The sequence below is a fragment of the Myxine glutinosa genome, chromosome 7, assembly GCF_964187855.1.
Source record: "Myxine glutinosa chromosome 7, kmMyxGlut1.1, whole genome shotgun sequence".
In the NCBI taxonomy this organism is placed as follows: Eukaryota; Metazoa; Chordata; class Myxini; order Myxiniformes; family Myxinidae; genus Myxine; species Myxine glutinosa.
The window spans coordinates 169,012,829-169,033,589 of NC_136267.1; the positions used below are offsets into that span (position 1 = coordinate 169,012,829).

Here is a 20,761-nt window from a genome sequence, read left to right on the forward strand (position 1 = left end):
GGAGACCGGCGGTTTACAGGTCTCGTCCAAGGGAACCGGTGTTCTCCGCTCGCACGTCGTTCTATTTAAGTTGGCTATTCGCGAGGCACATTGCTTTGCACGGCGGGAGATGTTGGAAAATATTACAAATTAAAGGTGAATATAATGAGGCTTCCTCCCCCATCGTGCACTGACCTCAGTGAACCAAAATCCCACATTGCTTACATCAAAATATCGGCCTTTTTGACAGCTAAAAGGCCGAGTGATCCTGCCAGACTGTCAAACACTAACCCTGCCATATTCAACACAAATGGCAATGCAACAAAGAAGAAAAGCAGAAAAACATTTTATTTCCAGAAAATAATAATTACAGCATTTTTGTAAAGCCACCACTCCTAAAAACTGTACAAGAAACAAAAATGCATGCATTAAATACATTGTGCCTCTATTTATAACGTATTTTTATGCAATGTATTTCATTGCCTACCAGGGGGCTTTCTTCCAAAAAACATTCCAAATTCCAAAAAGTATATTGCTGTAATGTATAAAATACTCAAAATATAATTAGCTTGACTTATTAGTCCTAAACCCAAAGTGATCCAAGAGTTTAAATAAACAAACCATGACCTTTGTATTGAAGACCAAGTCTGAATATTCGTTCAAACTTAACTTGCACCTTTTGTTTGACAATGGGAAATAAATGGCAAGTCATTCAATTTTTGTAAAGTGCTCCTGGCAAAGTGATGACATCTTTGAGTGAAAAGCATTCTGGGTATTGTGGCACGACAGCAGCGAAGATGTGGCATACGCTATGGAATATCGTCCAATAATGACGTTTCAAGCTGTGAACCCTCCCATCTACTTTCTCAACAATGCTCTCGAATAAGTTCTGTCAATCACGTTTTGGCTCTCACCATTTGCCATGATCTTTCCTGGGAAAAACACATTTCCAAGCTGGCCTCCAAAGCTAGTCACTGACTGGGCATCCTTCATCGTGGGAAGTCCTTTCTTGGCTCTGCTGAGCTCCTCATGACTTGCAAAGCTTTCATTTGCAGCTTGATGGAGTACTGCTCTCCACTCTGGGCTGGTGCTCCTGCCTCACACCTAGCTCGGCTTCACGCTGTTGAAAGCAAAGCATTCATAATCATTGGAATCTCCCGTGATGAAGCTGATTCTGAGGGGCTTTCTCTCTCTCACCACAGGCAGGTTGGTGGTCTTTCTGTCTCCGGCCTAGCTCCCCCTGCTCTGTCTGTGCTCTGTCCCCAAATATTCCTTCAGGACGCCCAAGATCTGCCAGCAAGATCTGCCAATGGACTTAATAGGGGAATGCCAAATAACACTATGTAGAGAGTACATTGAGGTTGTCTCATAACACATATCAGTCATGACAGGCCATTAGTGAAGTTTCAATATTATTTTACTGTTACTGTTCAATTACCTTAGGGAAAGGAATAAAAGCTCAGAATGCTGCAAAACCACAAGCACGCATACATGCTTCACCTGTTCACCAAAACGTGTTTGCTGACTTCCTGTATTAACTGCAATGAGACTAATATGGTCATCCATTAGAATCGCAAGAATGAGACCTTCGGCAAGCAATATAATCACAACACCCATTAGAATTGCAACTCAAGTATGGAGCAAAATACCACAATGCACAACTGAGTATCAGTAATCATCAAATGTTCTGCAATAAAACTTCAACCGAGTATTATTCTGAAAAACGCTGCTAGAATGGCCTCAGCAATTCACGATTGTAGTGTATGGCTCTCTACGGCAACCGCAGGTCTGCCGAGCGCAGTGAAATCCCCAAAAGCACAAATAATGCAATGCAAAACAATGCAGATGCTCATGTCGGAGTTCGTGTTTTTCATCGTTACTGCGAGTCATAAAGGCCGTGCTGTCCTCCCTCTCGTCAGGCTAATATATATATATATATATATATATATATATATATATATATATATATATATATATATATATATATATATATATATATATATATATGACATTAAAACAGCGCATAAATAAATGCCGAGGCCAATGGTGAGCAATGTTACATACAAAATTAAAAGTCTATGTAAACACATCGCAAGGCATCCACGGGTGAGCATCGGTATATAGAGAGTACATTTGAAAACCTATCGGTACGCATTCGAAAACCTACGTGCTCGGACTCCACCGGTATCAAAGGAGTATCGAATCTGGCGCCAGCTGCTTTGGTTAAGCACGGTCCATGTGCCTTTATTGTACAAGATGGATTCAAAAATAAATTCCCAAAAGATGACCTAAATTGTCTGGAGTAGAACAAAAAAATTTTTTCTAATAATAAGCAGTCAATGCGAACAATGTAGTGACAGAAGAAGTGAAATAGTCCCTCTGTCACAGTACAAAATGGTACTGGATCTGTAAAGAGCCATTTAATAATAAGCACCGCATGGCTCAAAAAGAGGCCGGTGCACCGGGGTAAAATGTAAAAAAAAAAACTATGTACAGGAAGTACCACAATCCCTTGGAGATTCACGCTTCAGCGATAATGCTCGTCACATGGTTGTCGAGATAGGATGTCGAGTCCAACACCGCACTGACGATCTTCTCAGCTTTATCAGGAATCTGAAACTTGCCTAGTGGGTAGCTCATGTAAGGAAGGAATAAGCTCCAAGGAGAATAGCTCTTCCCAGGGAGGTCGCAACGAACCCAGCAGCTCCAAACACTGTTTTGGAGTCTCCATTTGCAAATGCCAAAAGCTCTCCTCATTTGTACTCTGGAGGAGTGGACAGATTAGCAATTTTACAATGAACCAGCAACAAGGAAATTGGCAAAAACAAGGATTCAACAACAACAACAAAAAAAATAGCAAAGTATGCTGAGAGCTTCCCACTAGCTCTGTCTGGGTTCCTTTTCTGATATGCAGCTTACACAAGAAAGCACATTTGACTTGGCTTAACTAATCCAGGTTCAAAGCCTGCCCAGGTATGTGACGAGTCACCCACAGTCATCTCTCCCACATTATTCATCCATTTGTGTTTGTGGTGTGACTTTCCTTCTCCCACCTGATTCAGCTTTACAGGTGGGCATGTTTCTTGTGTTCTCCCTTTTTCTTCCTAATCAGTTTTTTTTTCTCTTCACGTGTCTTTTGTCTTCATAGCCCTTCAATTCCCTTGTCCTATCTGTATGTCCTTATATATGGGCAGGAAGAAGCTTGGGCCTTGCTGTCACTATATACCAATACAGTACTACTATCAGATCTTGAACAGAACCCTGGTGTTGGGCTAGCGGCTAGGGTGCCAGCTTAGGATCCTGGGTTCGAATCCCGGTCGATCGCTGAATTAACGCCAGGGGGGTTGACTCAGCCTGTCATCCTTCCGAGGTCGGCTAATTGAGTACCAGTTCACTGGTAATTCCCTGTTTGTCGTAAAAAGGCGACAAAAAGGGTTGGCGGTAGGAAGGGCATCCAGCCGTAAAACATTGCTTCAAAAAAGGGGACCAAAAAACAACAACAACCACGGTCCCCGAAAAAAGCCAACCCCCGCTTGCGGGGAAAAATGGCCTCTAAAGGTGTTTTTTTTTATTTTTTAAATCAGATCTTGAACAACTCCAATGATTCTCACCTTATAGGTGGGGTTGGCCAGGAAAAAAATGCTACTAGAACTACTAGAACCCTTGCTTCCCATCCCTCCTCCTTCCCCCTGACCCTCTCATCCCAGGTTGCTCCCAAAGTGAACAGGTATCTTTAGTTTTGAAAAAAAATGCTGTAAAAAGAAATGTGATTACCTCATTGTAAAATATGAGACGAATATCAGATTGAGCCAGCCGATATCGCTCAACACCCGACAGGGAGCTAATAGGTTGTCGCTCTTTTAGAACAAACTCTTCGAGCTCCACTTCTGCCGCCCTGCTCTCGTCTCCTCTGTGTTCATCTCCCAAATTGCAGGCACCTTGATTCCAGCCATGTTCCTCGTGGAGTAAGCAGAGGCATTCTGGTGTTGCTATCACCGTCACAGGTTCTGCCATATCATCTGCAAGAGACCAATGTCCGTAATATGTGCTGAAAAGCAACAATTTTAGTGAGAACATAGATCTAGATCAAGGTGCTCCCTTAAATCCCGGTTTTTACAGTGTTTGTCTGTCCATCCGGTGTATTTATGCATGTCCCTTCTGCTGCCATTTTGCAGATTTATTCCCTTTAAATTAGTTTTCTCTGCAACCGTTGGTCCGATTGACACGATATTTTCACCATAGGAGCACCTCGTCCTGTAGAATTTTTAATAATGACGTCATAGGTCATGTGGTATGGGTGCCATCTTGAAAAAACCAAAAAACTTTGCACCTCTATCTCCAAAACCGCTGCATGGAAAAAATAGAAAAGTGACTCATTATAAAGTACTCCCCATGGGAAATAACATATGTTAATGATGATGTCATAGGTGCGATCCGATCAGTATGAAATTTATTGAGCATGATCTAGAGATAAATAGCGTTTGTCTGTCCGTCCGGTGTATGTATGCATGTATGTCTCTCACAAACGTTCACCAATCAGAGCTGAGGATCTGGTCACATGACAGGGGGACAGCAGATCCTCCACTCAGCAGATCCCAGCCCGGCTATGCCATTGTTACACTATCGGTTTCTAAACGTTTGACATCAAATCTAGCCAAATAAGTCAAGAGACAGCATGGATGGAAATCTCAAGGTCAATTCAATGGGTGTTGCTTTTATGTTTGAAAAGGGTTTTTAAAGAAAGTGTTTGGAGTCCATATTGCCAGGGCTAAGCTTTGTAAAATAACATTCTTGGTCGAATTGTGAATACAAGAAGCGAACGCATCATTCGAAGTACAGCTGTACAATTATTGTACTCACAAGAAAGACCATGATACCTGTGGTGTTGTACAACCATACATGGATCTGCACGTAACTATTACTAAACATAGTGAACGAAGGAAAAAAAAAAATCAAAAATAAATGAAATATTTATAAATTGTGTGGACAAAGCCAACTTGGAAATCTGATTGAGAAAAGTATCAATATGTAAAATGAACGTTAACATTCAAACAGCGGAGTTTTAAAAGTGAATGTTAAGCTTGCTAAACTGTACCAAGTGAATGGCATAATAGAGTCGTTCACCTCATGTGTGGAATTGGGACGTGCTTCACCGTCAGAACATATCAATTCATGAGTGTGTGTGTGTGTGTGTGTGTGTGTGTGTGTGTGTGTGTGTGTGTGTGTGTGTGTGTGTGTGTGTGTGTCAAAATAGAATAGGAGAGAGGAACGCACCACGAAGCAGGAAAGCAAGGAGGTAGAGACAATCCTGTTGATTCTCCTCCTTACTTGGATCAAGTACATCAGCATCCTGTAGCACCTGCCTGCACTCAGAAAATTACAACAACATTAGAACTCTACCTGGCCATGCCAGCACAGCGGGCACCGGGTTGCCTGAATAAAGCGAAATGTGAGGGATATCACAAGTTTGCAATACATACATCAACTTGCAACTGCTCTTCAGACTGGCTTTGGTGAAATTGTCAAACTTGCTGTCATTCTGTTGAGTGACGTGCTTGATGAGGTCTGAAGGGAAAATACCAAACTTAGATGGTTTTTAAAGTACTAGGGCATGCCCGTACTATATCTATATCTAAAATTATATCCCCCCCTCTATTTACATGAAATGGTTTGGTCCATGAAATGTTTTGGTCCATTCGCAACGCCAAAGCGAACGGCGAACGCTTTACATGAAATGGTTTGGTCCATGAAATGTTTTGGTCCATTCGCAACGCCAAAGCGAACGGCGAACGGCTTGCGAGTACAGTGACAATCCCCCCGGGGTTTTAATTAGTTTTAAAACATCGTTTAACGCCAACATAGCGCCAACATAGTTTGCCGACGGGAAATAAATGAATACGCTCTCAAATGTGCCATCCGAGGCAGAGTGTGTTCGCCACGTTCGGCACACGCGATAGCTCGCTGCTCTCTGATTGGTTGAATCGTTTTTTGGACATAGCTCGGTAAGTAATTGTCCGATTAATATGAAACCTTGAAAAGGCACATCCTCGGGTCCCCAGCAATATACCTGGCAAGTTTAAAGTATATCGGACCCGTGGTTGTCGAGAAACAGCGGTCACAGACAAACAAACAAACACACAGAGATTACTGGAATTATAGATAGACTAGGGCATGCCCGTACTATATCTATATCTAAAATTATATCCCCCCCCTCTATTTACATGAAATGGTTTGGTCCAAAGCGAACGGCTTGCGAGTACGGTGACAATCTCCCCCCTCTATTTACATGAAATGGTTTGGTCCAAAGCGAACGGCTTGCGGAGTTTGGTAAAGAAATCGCCATAGCGTGCACAAACGCGCAGGAAAGCGAAAGAATCGCAAATTAGTTTTAATTAGTTTTAAAACATAGTTTAACGCCAACATAGCGGCAACATAGTTTGCCAACGTGAAATAAATGAATACGCTCTCAAATGTGCCGTCCGAGGCAGAGTCTGTTCGCCACGTTCGGCACACGTGATAACTCGCTGCTCTCTGATTGGTTGAATCGTTTTTTGGACATAGCTCGGTAACTACTTGTCCGATTAATATGAAACCTTGAAAAGGCACATCCTCGGGTCCCCAGCAATATACCTGGTAAGTTTAAAGTATATCGGACCCGTGGTTGTCGAGAAACAGCGGTCACAGACAAACATACAAACATACATACACACAGAGATTACTGGAATTATAGATAGATATGAAGAAAAGGAAAAACACATCGTGAAATATTTAAAGTACAACTATAGTAACTGTAGAGGATTGATGGAAAGGGTTCTACAGGTTGTTCTAAAAAGATCTGAACAACTTTGATGGTAAATATATTTAGTACCAGAAAAGATACAATGTTGCCCTTTATTTTATATGATACAGAAACTCATAAAGTCTTCTTTATTTTCAGGTCTGGTGGTTTAATGCAAAATAAAATGGCGACTCCACAGGGGAAAGCTCTGTGCGTTGAATGATTCATAGAGACAAGATCCCACACAAAAGTTCGGTGTAATTTCCGTCCAAGATATGGAAGGAATCCACTGTTACAGACACGACTTTGATGTTAAGGTGGGCCGAGCGGAATGGCCGTCGTGTCCGCACAAATTACCCGACTATACTCGACGTTGACGAAGTCGCGCTACGCTGGCTCAATAAGAAAAAGAAGACACCCGGCTGGATTACAATAACACAATACGACACCAGGGGTTCAGTTCTCAAGACCTCCGGAGGAGGTTATATTAAGGCGGAAGGTTAGATTACAACTACAAGAGGGACAGCATAGAAAGACAAGCACTTAGACACACTCTTATATTAACCCCAACAGACGACAGATAAACGGGACAAAATGCTGACTCACACGGGGATTGATGGCAAGGAAAGGCAGGCAGTCGATGGCTCAAGGTGCACTCTTGGCTCAAGGCAGAATCGACTCGGTCCGGTCCAGAGATGCAGGGAGGTCACAGCGCTCGGAAGGCGACGTTCTTTCTCCAAGCTGAGGCGCATCTGACTCAGCGCTCGCAGGTGGCTTTCCTTCTCCAAGCTGGGTGCGCATCTGACGTCACATCCGGCGCGGGGCCGCGTATATCCGGCGGGGAGTGACACGCCCTCGGCTCGTTAGCTCCGCCTCGTGGAATCGGCACGTTGCTTCTCATTGGGTGCGTGCGGGGGGTTTACCAGGCTCCGCCCTTGACGAGGAGCTGACAAGGAGCCCCTTCGTGGTAACCCCGTGGAGCGCATGGTCTGGAGCTAATCGAGCCGGTGGGAGGACGCATCCTCCCCCGCTCCGCCGCCATCTCCCCTGTTGTTGTTGTAATTGTTGGGGAAGAAGATGGAAGGAGGTATGGGAAAGGTCCTAAACTCACTACTGATGCCATATAATCACATTCTGGTGCAACGAAGAGTCATAATTAATGGAAACGAGGCCTTAACTGACATAGATTAAGAATAACTAGGAAGATGTCCGAAAGTTGTCTACGTGTGGTGCGGTGGACCTGGGCACGACATTTAATGGGGGAATAAGGGGAAGGTCGGCTCTACTGATTGTTATTTACATGCAATGGGACTAGGGAATGGGGGATCGGGGAAAGTTGGGGAGTATTGGAGAAAATAGGGGAATATTTACAAGCGGATATGGAGGCCAAATTCCATATTCGCAACATTGCACCCTTCTCTACCCTCGGGGCGTCCCGACCCGATAAATTTTTACCTACTTTAGTGTGGCACGCAATGTAGTTCCCTCTACTATTAACTCTACCCTGAGTGCGACAGTTTTACAGATATTCACAAATGAGTAAATATGTCCCCCTGCGACGTTGCACCCTTCTCCTCACAGAAACACACCCACAGGATAACCGAATCCGGAAAGAATTCTCAAACTAAACATACAGCCGGTAGGGAGCATTATTTACAAGACTACGCTGCTATTTACACTACGATCCAGGACCTGTTTTTGGAGGAACACATGCAGATGTTATGCATAGAGAGAGAGCGCGCTTGCCAACATCGATACACCAACCCACGAGTGCTCTGTGGCCGACGGCCTTTAATAACGTGCAGAGCACCCTTTCCCAGCATCAAAAGCACCACCCCACCACCAATCGGTGCAGTCACCATTGTTCAATGATTAAAAATAAATGCGACAACCCCTAACCCTGCAGGTGTCTCTTGCTCTTCGTGTGGCCTTCAGTGGTGTTAATTAACAGTGGTTCACCTTTATGGCATAGGTGCCACGTTGACCCATAGGTCCATCCCCGGGTGGTGCTTGGCCGCGAACGAACTGCGGTCCATTGTGGGTGGCCACAAACATTGCGGTCCATATGGTGTATCGATCCCGGCAGCAAACAGCGAAAGTGCAGGCCCACAACTGCGCAGCCAGCACCTCTCTCTCCTCTCTCTCTACCCCAAAGCCAGATCCTCGGAGGTGGGAGACAAAAGAAGAAGACAAGTGAGTAAGGTGGTAAGGGCGCAAAAGTGCACGCAATACAAGATGATGCACACTGGGGGCACATGGGAACCAGGTGAGACAGGTACGTTCCTACCGTACGCCCCACCCCCACCAGGTAACCTACATGGCCCCTCCCTTACCCCTTACTGTATCCACAAAACACAACACTACCCATAAACATCTACTTTACAAATCAACAAACATCCCTACTGTCTTCCCCGTTCCTCCCATAAACCAAATTCGTCTTCTCTCCCTCCTAACCAATCAAATTTGCCATTTTCAACTCTCATCAAAATTTGCCATTTTCAACTCAACATCAAAATTTGCCATTACCAATTCAACATCAGTCCCTCCTAGGGAGGGAGAGATGGAATCACCCCAATGTCTCATCCACGTCGTGATGCGTCTCACAAATCCTCACAGCAATTCTCATTTTCTGCAACAAAACAAAGAAAACACAGGTGTGGAGTCATCATCATCACCACAGGTAAGTGGCTGCGTATGGTGCGACAGGTTCATCAATCCTAACTATTTCCTAAGTGACTTTAACAACTTTACACTACCCGGGGTCTTTCTCCGGCCAAACCATTGGCCCTCTTACACTATGGGTTCTAAAAACCAATTCCCATTGGCCAAACTGTGGTGCTCTTCAATTTGGGGTCTCACTCCCCCGATTCATCTCCCGGTGCCCTCGCACAATTTCTGGGCTGTGGCGTGTACCTCTCCCAGTGGGTCCACCCACCTGCACACCTCCACCACTGCAGTTGCCTCCGAGCTTACCTGCTCCTTACCCTAACCTAACTACCTGGGGAAGGCCCTCTGGCACTCTCCCCACTCGGTGCCCTCTCTGGCACTGGGCTACCCGGGTCCATCCTCCGGATCCTCGGGCCCCATCCACAACTCTACCGGCTCCCAGAGCCCACCTGCGGCCTCACCTGGCCGACATCCTCACAGTGGTGGAGTGCCCAACCAACTACACACACTAACAGGCTACACGCCCCGCCATTTCCACAACACTAATGCACCCATTCACAACACCATTCTGCAACCGCACCACAAATGCCAATATCCAACCACAATTTACCTGTACCCTCTACCTAACACTTACACTACCCGCCCCGGGTACTCGTGAAAAGGGTCCACTCTTCCCCCATCCACACCTTCGCACCATGCACACCACTCCGTACCACTTACTCCAACTCTCTCCACACACCTGTACTTGCACACCTGTGCTCTCACACCTGGTGCCACCTGCACCCTTCTCTCCCCAAGCGCATTCGCGCTGATCCACAACACTCACTACTCACACACTGCTCCACACACCTGTCCAGTTGCACACCTGTGCAATCACACCTGTTCCATCCTCACACACACACGACATCATCTCAGCTAACTACTCCCTTCTGAAACTTGCGCTTCCCAGTCGTCCCTTTAAACTATTGCGCTCCCTCCTCATTATCATCCATACTAATCTACCTGCGTCCCCACTACAGGTATCAGTCACTAACTAACCTTAACGTTACCTACTGTCATCTTCGCTAGATCCCTACACACAATATCCTAACCCACCCGGGCTAGTTTTCACTGCCATACACCCCATAAGCTATTGCTCCTTTGCCCCCACCTGTGAGGGATGGTGGATTTGCCATCCCACCACATCGGGGGTCTCTCACTACCAATTTTGCACATCAAATTTCAACAAATTAAAAATTTGCCAATCACTGCCCATCATCTGCCAATCACTACTGCCAATCCCTTGCCAATCATCAAATTTTGTTTTTCTCTAATTTTGGGTCCAAAACACTAACCTCATCACCCAGTCGACTCACTAATACCTCTCGGTGCGCCACTCCCTGTCCAAAGCCCGGCTTCGTGAAGCCAAGCAATGGATGCTGGTTGTTTTGTGCCAGCGGCTGGATGCATCCCGCATTCGGTGCAGGGAAGGAGGTTTACCCGGGCCGAGATCCCACGCACCATCTCGGCACGGAGCCATCCCATGGCTCGATCTCGGCCTGCCGGAATGCCTCACCAAAAAGTGGTCGCCATGACGACCCTTTCTATCGGGCTGCCCGCTCCGCCTAGTGGAGCACGGACGCGGCCGTTCAAAGCGAGGCCCAGCACGCACCGAGGGCCCGACTCGGCTATAAGTCGTTCTAAACTCTACCCCGTCTAACGTCGATGCTTCACCTGCATGCTTACATCCCGCAGCCCGTTCCTTGCTCACACATCCAGCCGTTTCCATGCCCCTCGTACCGTTCCTTACACACCCAGGTACACCCATTCCACTCACCGCCTTGGTCACACACCTGACCACCGAACACTTTGGCACACACTCGTTGGTAGCACACCTCACCAATACACCTCTTCGCGCCCCCTCCTCGGTCACCTCCTCTGTGACAATCACAGGTGTGCTCTCATTCGCACACCCAACCACATGCCTCACCACCAACTCCAGCGTGCATTCCCACTCACGCTCTACCATTCCAGGTGTGCATCCTTCCATCCCAGGTGTACATCCTCGCTCACCTGTCACAACTAACTCACGCTCCATGTCACTCTCACTACTTTCACCTCCATTCCTGACAGCGCACTCACCCTTACTTTTGACAGCACACTCTTTCCTCATGCACCTGTCCGTCACACACCTTTCTCGCGCACACTCTCCCGTTACACCCTCTGTAACACTCACCACAGCTGTGCATTCTTCCTTGCCTTTGACAGCGCACTCTTTCCCCATGCACCTGTCCGTCACACACCTTTCTCGCGCACACTCTCCCGTTACACCCTCTGTAACACTCACCACACCACGCTTCCATGTGCTCCCTCGCACACGCGCTACGACCGACTCACTCTCGCCAGCACCCTCACTCCTTGGCACGCACTTTTTCCTCACACACCCCAGAGTCAGACTTTCTCGCACACCTCCTCTTTCGCACACCAGACCTGTCGCACACTTCACCAGTGGCCTCTCACGAACACCCGGGTCTATCTCGACCCCCAAGCTTCTTAAATCCCCTGGCGCATCATACGCACGACCATATTGGTCACCACTTACACCGGGTCCTCTTCCTCTTCGCTTCTCCTCCATCACCTGCGAATCCCTCATCCGGTTAATGAGCACATCATCACGATCCAAACACAGACTTTGGACCAATTCTTTTATCTCCTCTTTTATCTCCTTGTTATCCCCTCTCCGTCGCTTCTTAATTTCGCTCACCCCTTCTTCCACTTCTTCTAATTTGTGCCTCACCTCTTTTATTCCCCGGTACGTCTCCTCAAGCTCGTCCTCCAAGGCTACCTTGACCGTTTCCATGTGCGTCCTCACCTGCCGGTCCTTCGTCTCCATTACCTCTACCACCTCGTCCAACCTCGTTGTCAGTCCCTCACGTACCATCTGACATTGCCTCTGTGTCGCTATCAAGTCGTTTTTAATTTCTTTTTGTGTCGCCTTTAAACCTCCTAATACCGCAGTGTTCCTTTGAACCTGCTCCACTAACTCCGTCTGTCCCACCGTCAGCTGCTCCACCTCCTGCGTCAGGTCCTCTATGCCCCCTTGTAACTTTACAGTCCCCTTTCTCACCTCCTTCTCCATGTGCTCCTCACAGTGCCTCACCTCCTCGCGCACTCCTCCGACCTCCTCACTCACTCCTCTTCTGATCTCCTCTCCCATCACTTGCATCTCCTGCCCAGATGCCACCCTCATCTGCTCCATTTCCTCCCTGTGAGCATCCAGTTTGGTTTCTACCCCCATTCTGACCCCCTCTATCTGCTGCTCCATTTGTTTAACTTCCCTTTCCGCTTGGTCCCTCATGTCCCTCAATTTGCCTTCCATACTGTTTTCTAACCCCTCTAACCCATTTTTCACTCCCTCTATCTGATTCTCCTGGGCAGCCATTCTATTTTCTACCCCCATTAACCCATTTTTCACTTCTTTTATCCCGTTGTCTAACCCCTCAAAATTATTGTCTAACTTCCCAAATTTCTTGTCTAACTCCTCAAAATTATTGTCTAACCCCTCACTGGTACCCCTCGCTTCGTCCCTCATTACCCCCATTTGGTTTCCCATTACCCCCATTTGGCCCTCTAATCGCCCACTATCAACCCTCATTTGGCCCTCCATCCTATCCATTTTTGCATTCAGTTGGGTCAAGAATAATCTGAGGTCAAACCCGGTTTGCCCAGCGTCCCCAGCCGCCACCGCAGGCTCGCCCTCCGCGGCGCCGCTATTTTGGGACCCTTCAACCACGTGAGCGAGCGCGCCATTTTGCGCGCCCGCTACTTCGTGCGTGACGGCGCTATTTTGCGAACCTGCCGCCCTCACTGCTTCGCTCTCCTCATGTCCCTCAATTTGGTCCTGGACCGACCCTGCTTCACTCTCCCCTACCGGACCCCAGCCGTCTTGATCCGCCATAGCGCGACTTGCAAAATTCGAGTTTCGTAAAACAAAACAAATTTCGGCCGCTCCAAATTTTGACCAAATTTTTTTTTTCCTCTATTCGTTTTTTTTTTTTCAAAATTTGGTCGGGCCTCGAATCCCACTCCTGACACCAATTGTTACAGACACGACTTTGATGTTAAGGTGGGCCGAGCGGAATGGCCGTCGTGTCCGCACAAATTACCCGACTATACTCGACGTTGACGAAGTCGCGCTACGCTGGCTCAATAAGAAAAAGAAGACACCCGGCTGGATTACAATAACACAATACGACACCAGGGGTTCAGTTCTCAAGACCTCCGGAGGAGGTTATATTAAGGCGGAAGGTTAGATTACAACTACAAGAGGGACAGCATAGAAAGACAAGCACTTAGACACACTCTTATATTAACCCCAACAGACGACAGATAAACGGGACAAAATGCTGACTCACACGGGGATTGATGGCAAGGAAAGGCAGGCAGTCGATGGCTCAAGGTGCACTCTTGGCTCAAGGCAGAATCGACTCGGTCCGGTCCAGAGATGCAGGGAGGTCACAGCGCTCGGAAGGCGACGTTCTTTCTCCAAGCTGAGGCGCATCTGACTCAGCGCTCGCAGGTGGCTTTCCTTCTCCAAGCTGGGTGCGCATCTGACGTCACATCCGGCGCGGGGCCGCGTATATCCGGCGGGGAGTGACACGCCCTCGGCTCGTTAGCTCCGCCTCGTGGAATCGGCACGTTGCTTCTCATTGGGTGCGTGCGGGGGGTTTACCAGGCTCCGCCCTTGACGAGGAGCTGACAAGGAGCCCCTTCGTGGTAACCCCGTGGAGCGCATGGTCTGGAGCTAATCGAGCCGGTGGGAGGACGCATCCTCCCCCGCTCCGCCGCCATCTCCCCTGTTGTTGTTGTAATTGTTGGGGAAGAAGATGGAAGGAGGTATGGGAAAGGTCCTAAACTCACTACTGATGCCATATAATCACATTCTGGTGCAACGAAGAGTCATAATTAATGGAAACGAGGCCTTAACTGACATAGATTAAGAATAACTAGGAAGATGTCCGAAAGTTGTCTACGTGTGGTGCGGTGGACCTGGGCACGACATTTAATGGGGGAATAAGGGGAAGGTCGGCTCTACTGATTGTTATTTACATGCAATGGGACTAGGGAATGGGGGATCGGGGAAAGTTGGGGAGTATTGGAGAAAATAGGGGAATATTTACAAGCGGATATGGAGGCCAAATTGGCTCCCCCCTCTATTTACATGAAATGGTTTGGTCCAAAGCGAACGGCTTGCGGAGTTTGGTAAAGAAATCGCCATAGCGTGCACAAACGCGCAGGAAAGCGAAAGAATCGCAAATTAGTTTTAATTAGTTTTAAAACATAGTTTAACGCCAACATAGCGGCAACATAGTTTGCCAACGTGAAATAAATGAATACGCTCTCAAATGTGCCGTCCGAGGCAGAGTCTGTTCGCCACGTTCGGCACACGTGATAACTCGCTGCTCTCTGATTGGTTGAATCGTTTTTTGGACATAGCTCGGTAACTACTTGTCCGATTAATATGAAACCTTGAAAAGGCACATCCTCGGGTCCCCAGCAATATACCTGGTAAGTTTAAAGTATATCGGACCCGTGGTTGTCGAGAAACAGCGGTCACAGACAAACATACAAACATACATACACACAGAGATTACTGGAATTATAGATAGATATGAAGAAAAGGAAAAACACATCGTGAAATATTTAAAGTACAACTATAGTAACTGTAGAGGATTGATGGAAAGGGTTCTACAGGTTGTTCTAAAAAGATCTGAACAACTTTGATGGTAAATATATTTAGTACCAGAAAAGATACAATGTTGCCCTTTATTTTATATGATACAGAAACTCATAAAGTCTTCTTTATTTTCAGGTCTGGTGGTTTAATGCAAAATAAAATGGCGACTCCACAGGGGAAAGCTCTGTGCGTTGAATGATTCATAGAGACAAGATCCCACACAAAAGTTCGGTGTAATTTCCGTCCAAGATATGGAAGGAATCCACCATCGTGGACTAGTATCAGAGAGTGGTACAAGAGGTTTAAGGAAACTGGAAGTTGTCAGAATCAGAGAAGTACCAGTTGACCAAGCACAAGTGCAGCAGACGTTGAACGAGTGCTTGAATCATTTCAACAAAGTTCCAGAAAATCAATCCGACGCAGGTCCAGAGAACTGGGACTACCAACACCGCTGTCCACAGGATTTTTCATAAAAACTGAGGCTTCATGCCGATAAGGTGCACATTCTGCAGGAACTCAAACCAAATGACGGACCCAAATTCTGGGCGGTTGCCTTGGAAATGCTCAGTCGCATAGAGGATGACGGAGATTACACGAAAAAGGTCAAGTTCACAGACGAAGCTTATGTTCATATATTGTGAAAGGTCACCCAGCACAATGTCAGGATCTGGGGCTCTGATAACCCCCAGGTGGTCATTGAACACATATGCAGCAGTCGAAAGGTCAATGTGTGGTGTGGCCTTCTGACCATGACCACTTGGTTGGTCCGTTTTTTGTCCCCCGTCGCACCGCGGAGCGAAAGGGGGACTATGGTTTTCCCCTCCATCCGTGTGTGCGTCCGTCCGTCCGTCCTTCCTTGCGTGCGTGCGGGCGTGCGTAAGCGAAGGACCGAATTCTAATTTGGTGTGTGGGTGCAACTAGGCATATGGAAGAACCCTATTGAAAATTAGGTCGCCACGTCAAAATCCAAGATGGCCACCGCCATGTATGTCTGAACCTTGTGAGCGGAATATCTTGAAAAATATACGAACTACTAACTTCTAATCTGGTGTGTGGGTGTATCTACGCATAAAGAAGAACCCTATTCAAAATTGGGTCGCCACGTCAAAATCCAAGATGGCCGCCTTGCGTCTTCCACTTTGTCAACTCACATCACTTCACCGACGGGGGACCCAGGCGTAACGCTTGTCTTTGTGGAGGATACAGTGACCTCAACAATTTACATGAGCATGTTGGAAGGATTCGCCTTCCCACAAATTTAAGATGTGCAACTCGATATAATTTTTCGATATAATTTCGATATAACAACTTTCGATATAACAACTCGATATAATTAACAGGACGGTGATCCCCCTTATTAGGCCTTAGATGTTCGAGCCGTCCTGAATGAAAAATTTCCAGGTCGCTGGATTGGCCGAGACGGACCAACCACCTGGCCCCCATGATCGCCAGACATAACTCTCCTTGATTTTTTTTCTGTGGGAGTTTGCCAAAGATGTTGTCTACAACACCAAGATGGAAAACCAGCAAGATTTTCATTCTCGGATCACAGCTGCATGCACTCTTCTGGACGCAAACATGCTAAGTCGAACATGCCAATAACTCGTGTACCGCCTTGATGTCCTGCACGTCACAAATGGAGCTCACATTGAAATGTATTGATGGTGTGCACAAAACTTAGAGTTTCTGTATCATATAAATCAATGGGTATCGTTGTATCATTTGTGGTTCTAAATATATTAACAACTAAAGATGGCCGGCCCTTTTTAGAACACGTTGTATATCCATGGCAGGTGGAACAAAGATAAGTAAGTTTGAAGGAATGGCTGTGCTGAAAGGAAATCGCTCAATCGCCCAATAACGTACTTCGTGCGAGTGTTTACTCGCCATGGCTTCACTTCACCAACTTCCCGATACCACCCACACATGAGAGCGGTTGAGCATGAGAGCCGAATAACACCTGGGTTCAACTTAGATACAATTTCATTAGACCACAATGAAATGTCGAATGATCTGTTTTCGGCCACAAAGCCGAATAACACCACAAATATGATGATCTGTTTTTCACATGCCTACTCAAGAATTCATTGACATTTTTACAACCAGATGTTTCTAAATAGAGTATTTTTAAAAATTAATTAACCATCAACTTTCAAAAATCATTTCTTCCCTGGTGAAGTCGCTCCGCAAACTGTGACACCACCGGTGCGGCGACACTCGTTTTCCAACCTCCATGTGCATATTTTCATTGTGAAACAAATTCCTTTTTTATCCCCTGGAATTGAGATTTTATCTAAACTAGTACACCCGCTCACTATGGGAGCAGCAGGGGGAGTCATGTTATTATACTTTTTATTGTTGTCAATCTATATAATAATAGCGTAAGGACTCGACTTTGTTATCCCTTTTACGCCGCACCCAGTGACCCGATGGCCACGGCACTAATGGATTTACGATCTACGAACCGCACTCTTTGTTTATCACGTACAGACATACTCGAAAAATCTGAATTAGCCGACGTTGGGGCCCAAAAGCATCCGATTAACTGCCGATACGACGCCATCTTATTGGCGTCTGCTGGGTGAAGGCGAAGCAAGCCGTCCGCTGATTGGACAGGCGAAGGCGAAAGCAAGCCGTCCACTGAGTGGACAATCCAGAGCATGCATTTGTGCCGGTGTCGGCGATCGTTGTTCATATACGCACTCTTCATTCTCATCTTTCTTCCCAACTCTTACTCGGACAAGCAAATCCCCTATGCCATCCATAATGGTACAGTCTATCCATACACCACATCCTCCCTTCCGTGGATGTTCCACGGGTTTCGGCTAGTTATTATTATTTTTCCAATATGTTAGATCAGGTCATTGGAAGGATCAGAACATGCATGATATTATAACATGTTATATCACTTCAGGTCAATGAAAGGATCAGAACATGCATGACATTATAATGTTAGATCAGGTCATTTATTAAAGCAACAGAACATGCATGACATTATAACATGTTAGATCAGGTTATTGAAAGGATCAGAGCATGCATGACATTATAACATGTTAGATCAGGGCATTGAAAGGATCAGAACATGCATGACATTATAACATGTTAGATCAGGTCATTGAAAGGATCAGAACATGCATGACATTATTACATGTTAAATCAGGGCATTGAAAGGATCAGAACATGCATGACATTATAACATGTTAGATCAGGTCATTGAAAGGATCAGACGATGCATGGCATTATTACATGTTAAATCAGGTCATTGAAAATATATCATTAATATTACGGAATGCCATTATCATAAGTGTTGTTATTACCTTTGCAATGAGAAATGTCTTTGGAAAAACACCACAAAAAACGCCTTGGTAGAACTCCACGTTCGCGGAAAGGTCATGTTATTATCCCAATAGTTGTGGGGTATATAGAGTATAGTAGATCTTCACTCAGTTGTGAAAGTAAAACTTACCTCACATGTCGGGATTCCTCCAAATTTCTTTGTTTAGTGTTATAAACAGCATTAGCGACTGTTTAAAAAGCTAATCATACGTGGTTGTGGTTTATAATATTTTTACTTCTGGTAGAGGCCGAATAACGCCATGATAAGCTATTTATAAACGTTGACTTGACGTTTGTTCAAGGAGGAAAAATCCCTTGGAGAGGTGGGATATTATTGGTATTAATATTGTTTTGTAATAACATTAATATTATGCTATTATCGTTGGTTTTGTTATTAGAAGTGGCCTTGGAAAAACGCCACGATAAAGCTAACTTAACATGGATATAGACCTCAACATGCAACCCCATTGACGGGGAAAATCCGCTCAGGGAAGAAAACGACCTTGGGGAGGGGGGCAAATGAATGCACTACAACCTTCATTGTGTAACCCTTCGTCCTCCTGTCAAGTTTGGTTGAGATTGGATAAGTAATGACGGAATGTATTGGCGTTAAAAATTAATCAGACAGACAGACACCAAATGGCGTATTTTAGTATGATACTCCAGTGATTACCCTGTGACAAAACCTGACTTCTATGGATTTTCTGCTAAAACATCCGATTTCGTAACTTTTTGGGCTTATCCATACCTTGGTGATTTCTGCAAGATATGGGTAAACATAACAGAAAAGCCACAAGACAAGGTCAGGCAGCTGTTTGTAAATCGAATCAAAACCATTTTCTCTCTTGCTAGTCACGTCATGTCACCTGGCACAAAGTTAATGTCCTGGCTTTAACAACCTCACTGTGCGGCCTGGACTTGCCAAATAGAAGTGTTGCAAAACAGAACATGCCATAGATTCGTGTGTCTGGTCTTGCCTGAATCCTTAAACTCCCATCCTGGGCTTGCACGACTCTCTCCTAGCCAATGTGGTGCCCCGAACCTGCACTTGCACTTTCTTCCTTTCTGCTAAGCCTTTACACCATCTAACCCCCACCGCATAGTCCTTCAAAATCAGAGGTAATCAGTTTAACTTTTCCCAAACTATTCATTCAGGAGGTTGCTGCATCGTGTCAAACTCTCAAACTCAAAATTTCTGTCCACATAAAGCTTTCTTTCCTATAACACTCACTGGTTCCTATAACACTCACCTATAACACTCACTCACTGGTATAACACTGGTTTCATCCTTTCCCATAACACCCCACCCACCTCCCCCTTTCGATCCAACGAGAAATGCAACTCATCTTTATGAGAATCTTTCTACAAACAATGATCCTCAAATCACCAAGTTTTGAAAAAGACTGGAGCTTCATTGTGCGATTGGTCACACACACATTCATAGAACCACAAATACAGAACAAGGCTTTCTCTACAGGAATTATTGATAATTTGACCGAGGTTGCATTTAGTACAGAAAAGCACTTGTTTTTGTGAAAAGATGGATGTGAACATAAAAATGTGATGAAGGCCACAAATTATTTATCGTCAATTTGCGAAACGACACTTCAACTTGGTTTTACACCAATACTTTCAACTTGAATCACGAGTTTTATGCGTTTAGGTTTTTGAAGAAACATTCAACTCGGAAAGATTCCATGATTCACACTGCACCTGTAAGCAATCCAAGGAAAGAAGTGCAGCGAAGTCGATCCCTAATGAGGGCAGTGACCGATTCCAAGCCAGTTGTTCCATAAAACAAGAGCTGCAGGCTCTGGTGTCCACGGCCTAATTCCACAGAGACCAAGTTCACCAAGCGGTATGTGCTGGCAAGCTGCAACCAGGTGGATGGATTCTCTTTGGACCTAACAGATAGGGTATTGGATGGACGGACAGGGGTGTGGGAGGGGCGAGGGGGGTGGTGGGGGGGGGGGGGGGGAGAGGGCGGTGAGAGGGTGGGGGGGGGGGGGAGAGGGGAGAAATAGCAAAATAAAGCACTTGCAGTAAATTATTGTCAGGTTTGTGTAATTACTATGACAACAACTTATCAAAAACATGTAATGCTATGGAAGGAATATTCAAGTTAAAATTCAGACAAAATGCCATCTAACCATTATGAACAGCGAAAGGACAGTTTCATCACAGGTAACCAAACCTGATTTTTCCCGTGATCTCGAGGCAGTAGAGCATTGCACTTGTGAATATAAGCAGTGACTGGAACTCTTTTCTCTTGAAAGTGGTTACAG

The 20,761-nt window shown here is 45.8% G+C and overlaps 1 protein-coding gene across 5 annotated transcripts in view; it reads right to left on the minus strand.

Annotated features, from left to right (window-relative positions):
• Positions 1-2,014: 2,014 nt before the first annotated feature.
• STK11IP (serine/threonine kinase 11 interacting protein) overlaps positions 2,015-20,761 on the minus strand; it is a 131,304-nt gene continuing 112,557 nt past the window's right edge. For all 5 annotated transcript variants that reach the window (XM_078782542.1, XM_078782540.1, XM_078782543.1 and 2 more), the window contains 6 exons: positions 20,671-20,761; positions 20,190-20,380; positions 5,460-5,544; positions 5,254-5,342; positions 3,754-3,998; positions 2,015-2,743 (listed from right to left, as the gene is read on the minus strand). The exon at positions 20,671-20,761 is cut by the window's right edge and continues 7 nt beyond it. In XM_078782542.1, coding sequence (XP_078638668.1) covers positions 2,585-2,743; positions 3,754-3,998; positions 5,254-5,342; positions 5,460-5,544; positions 20,190-20,380; positions 20,671-20,761 — 860 coding nt within the window. In that variant the 3' untranslated portion in view covers positions 2,015-2,584. The remainder of the gene's footprint in view (positions 2,744-3,753; positions 3,999-5,253; positions 5,343-5,459; positions 5,545-20,189; positions 20,381-20,670) is intronic.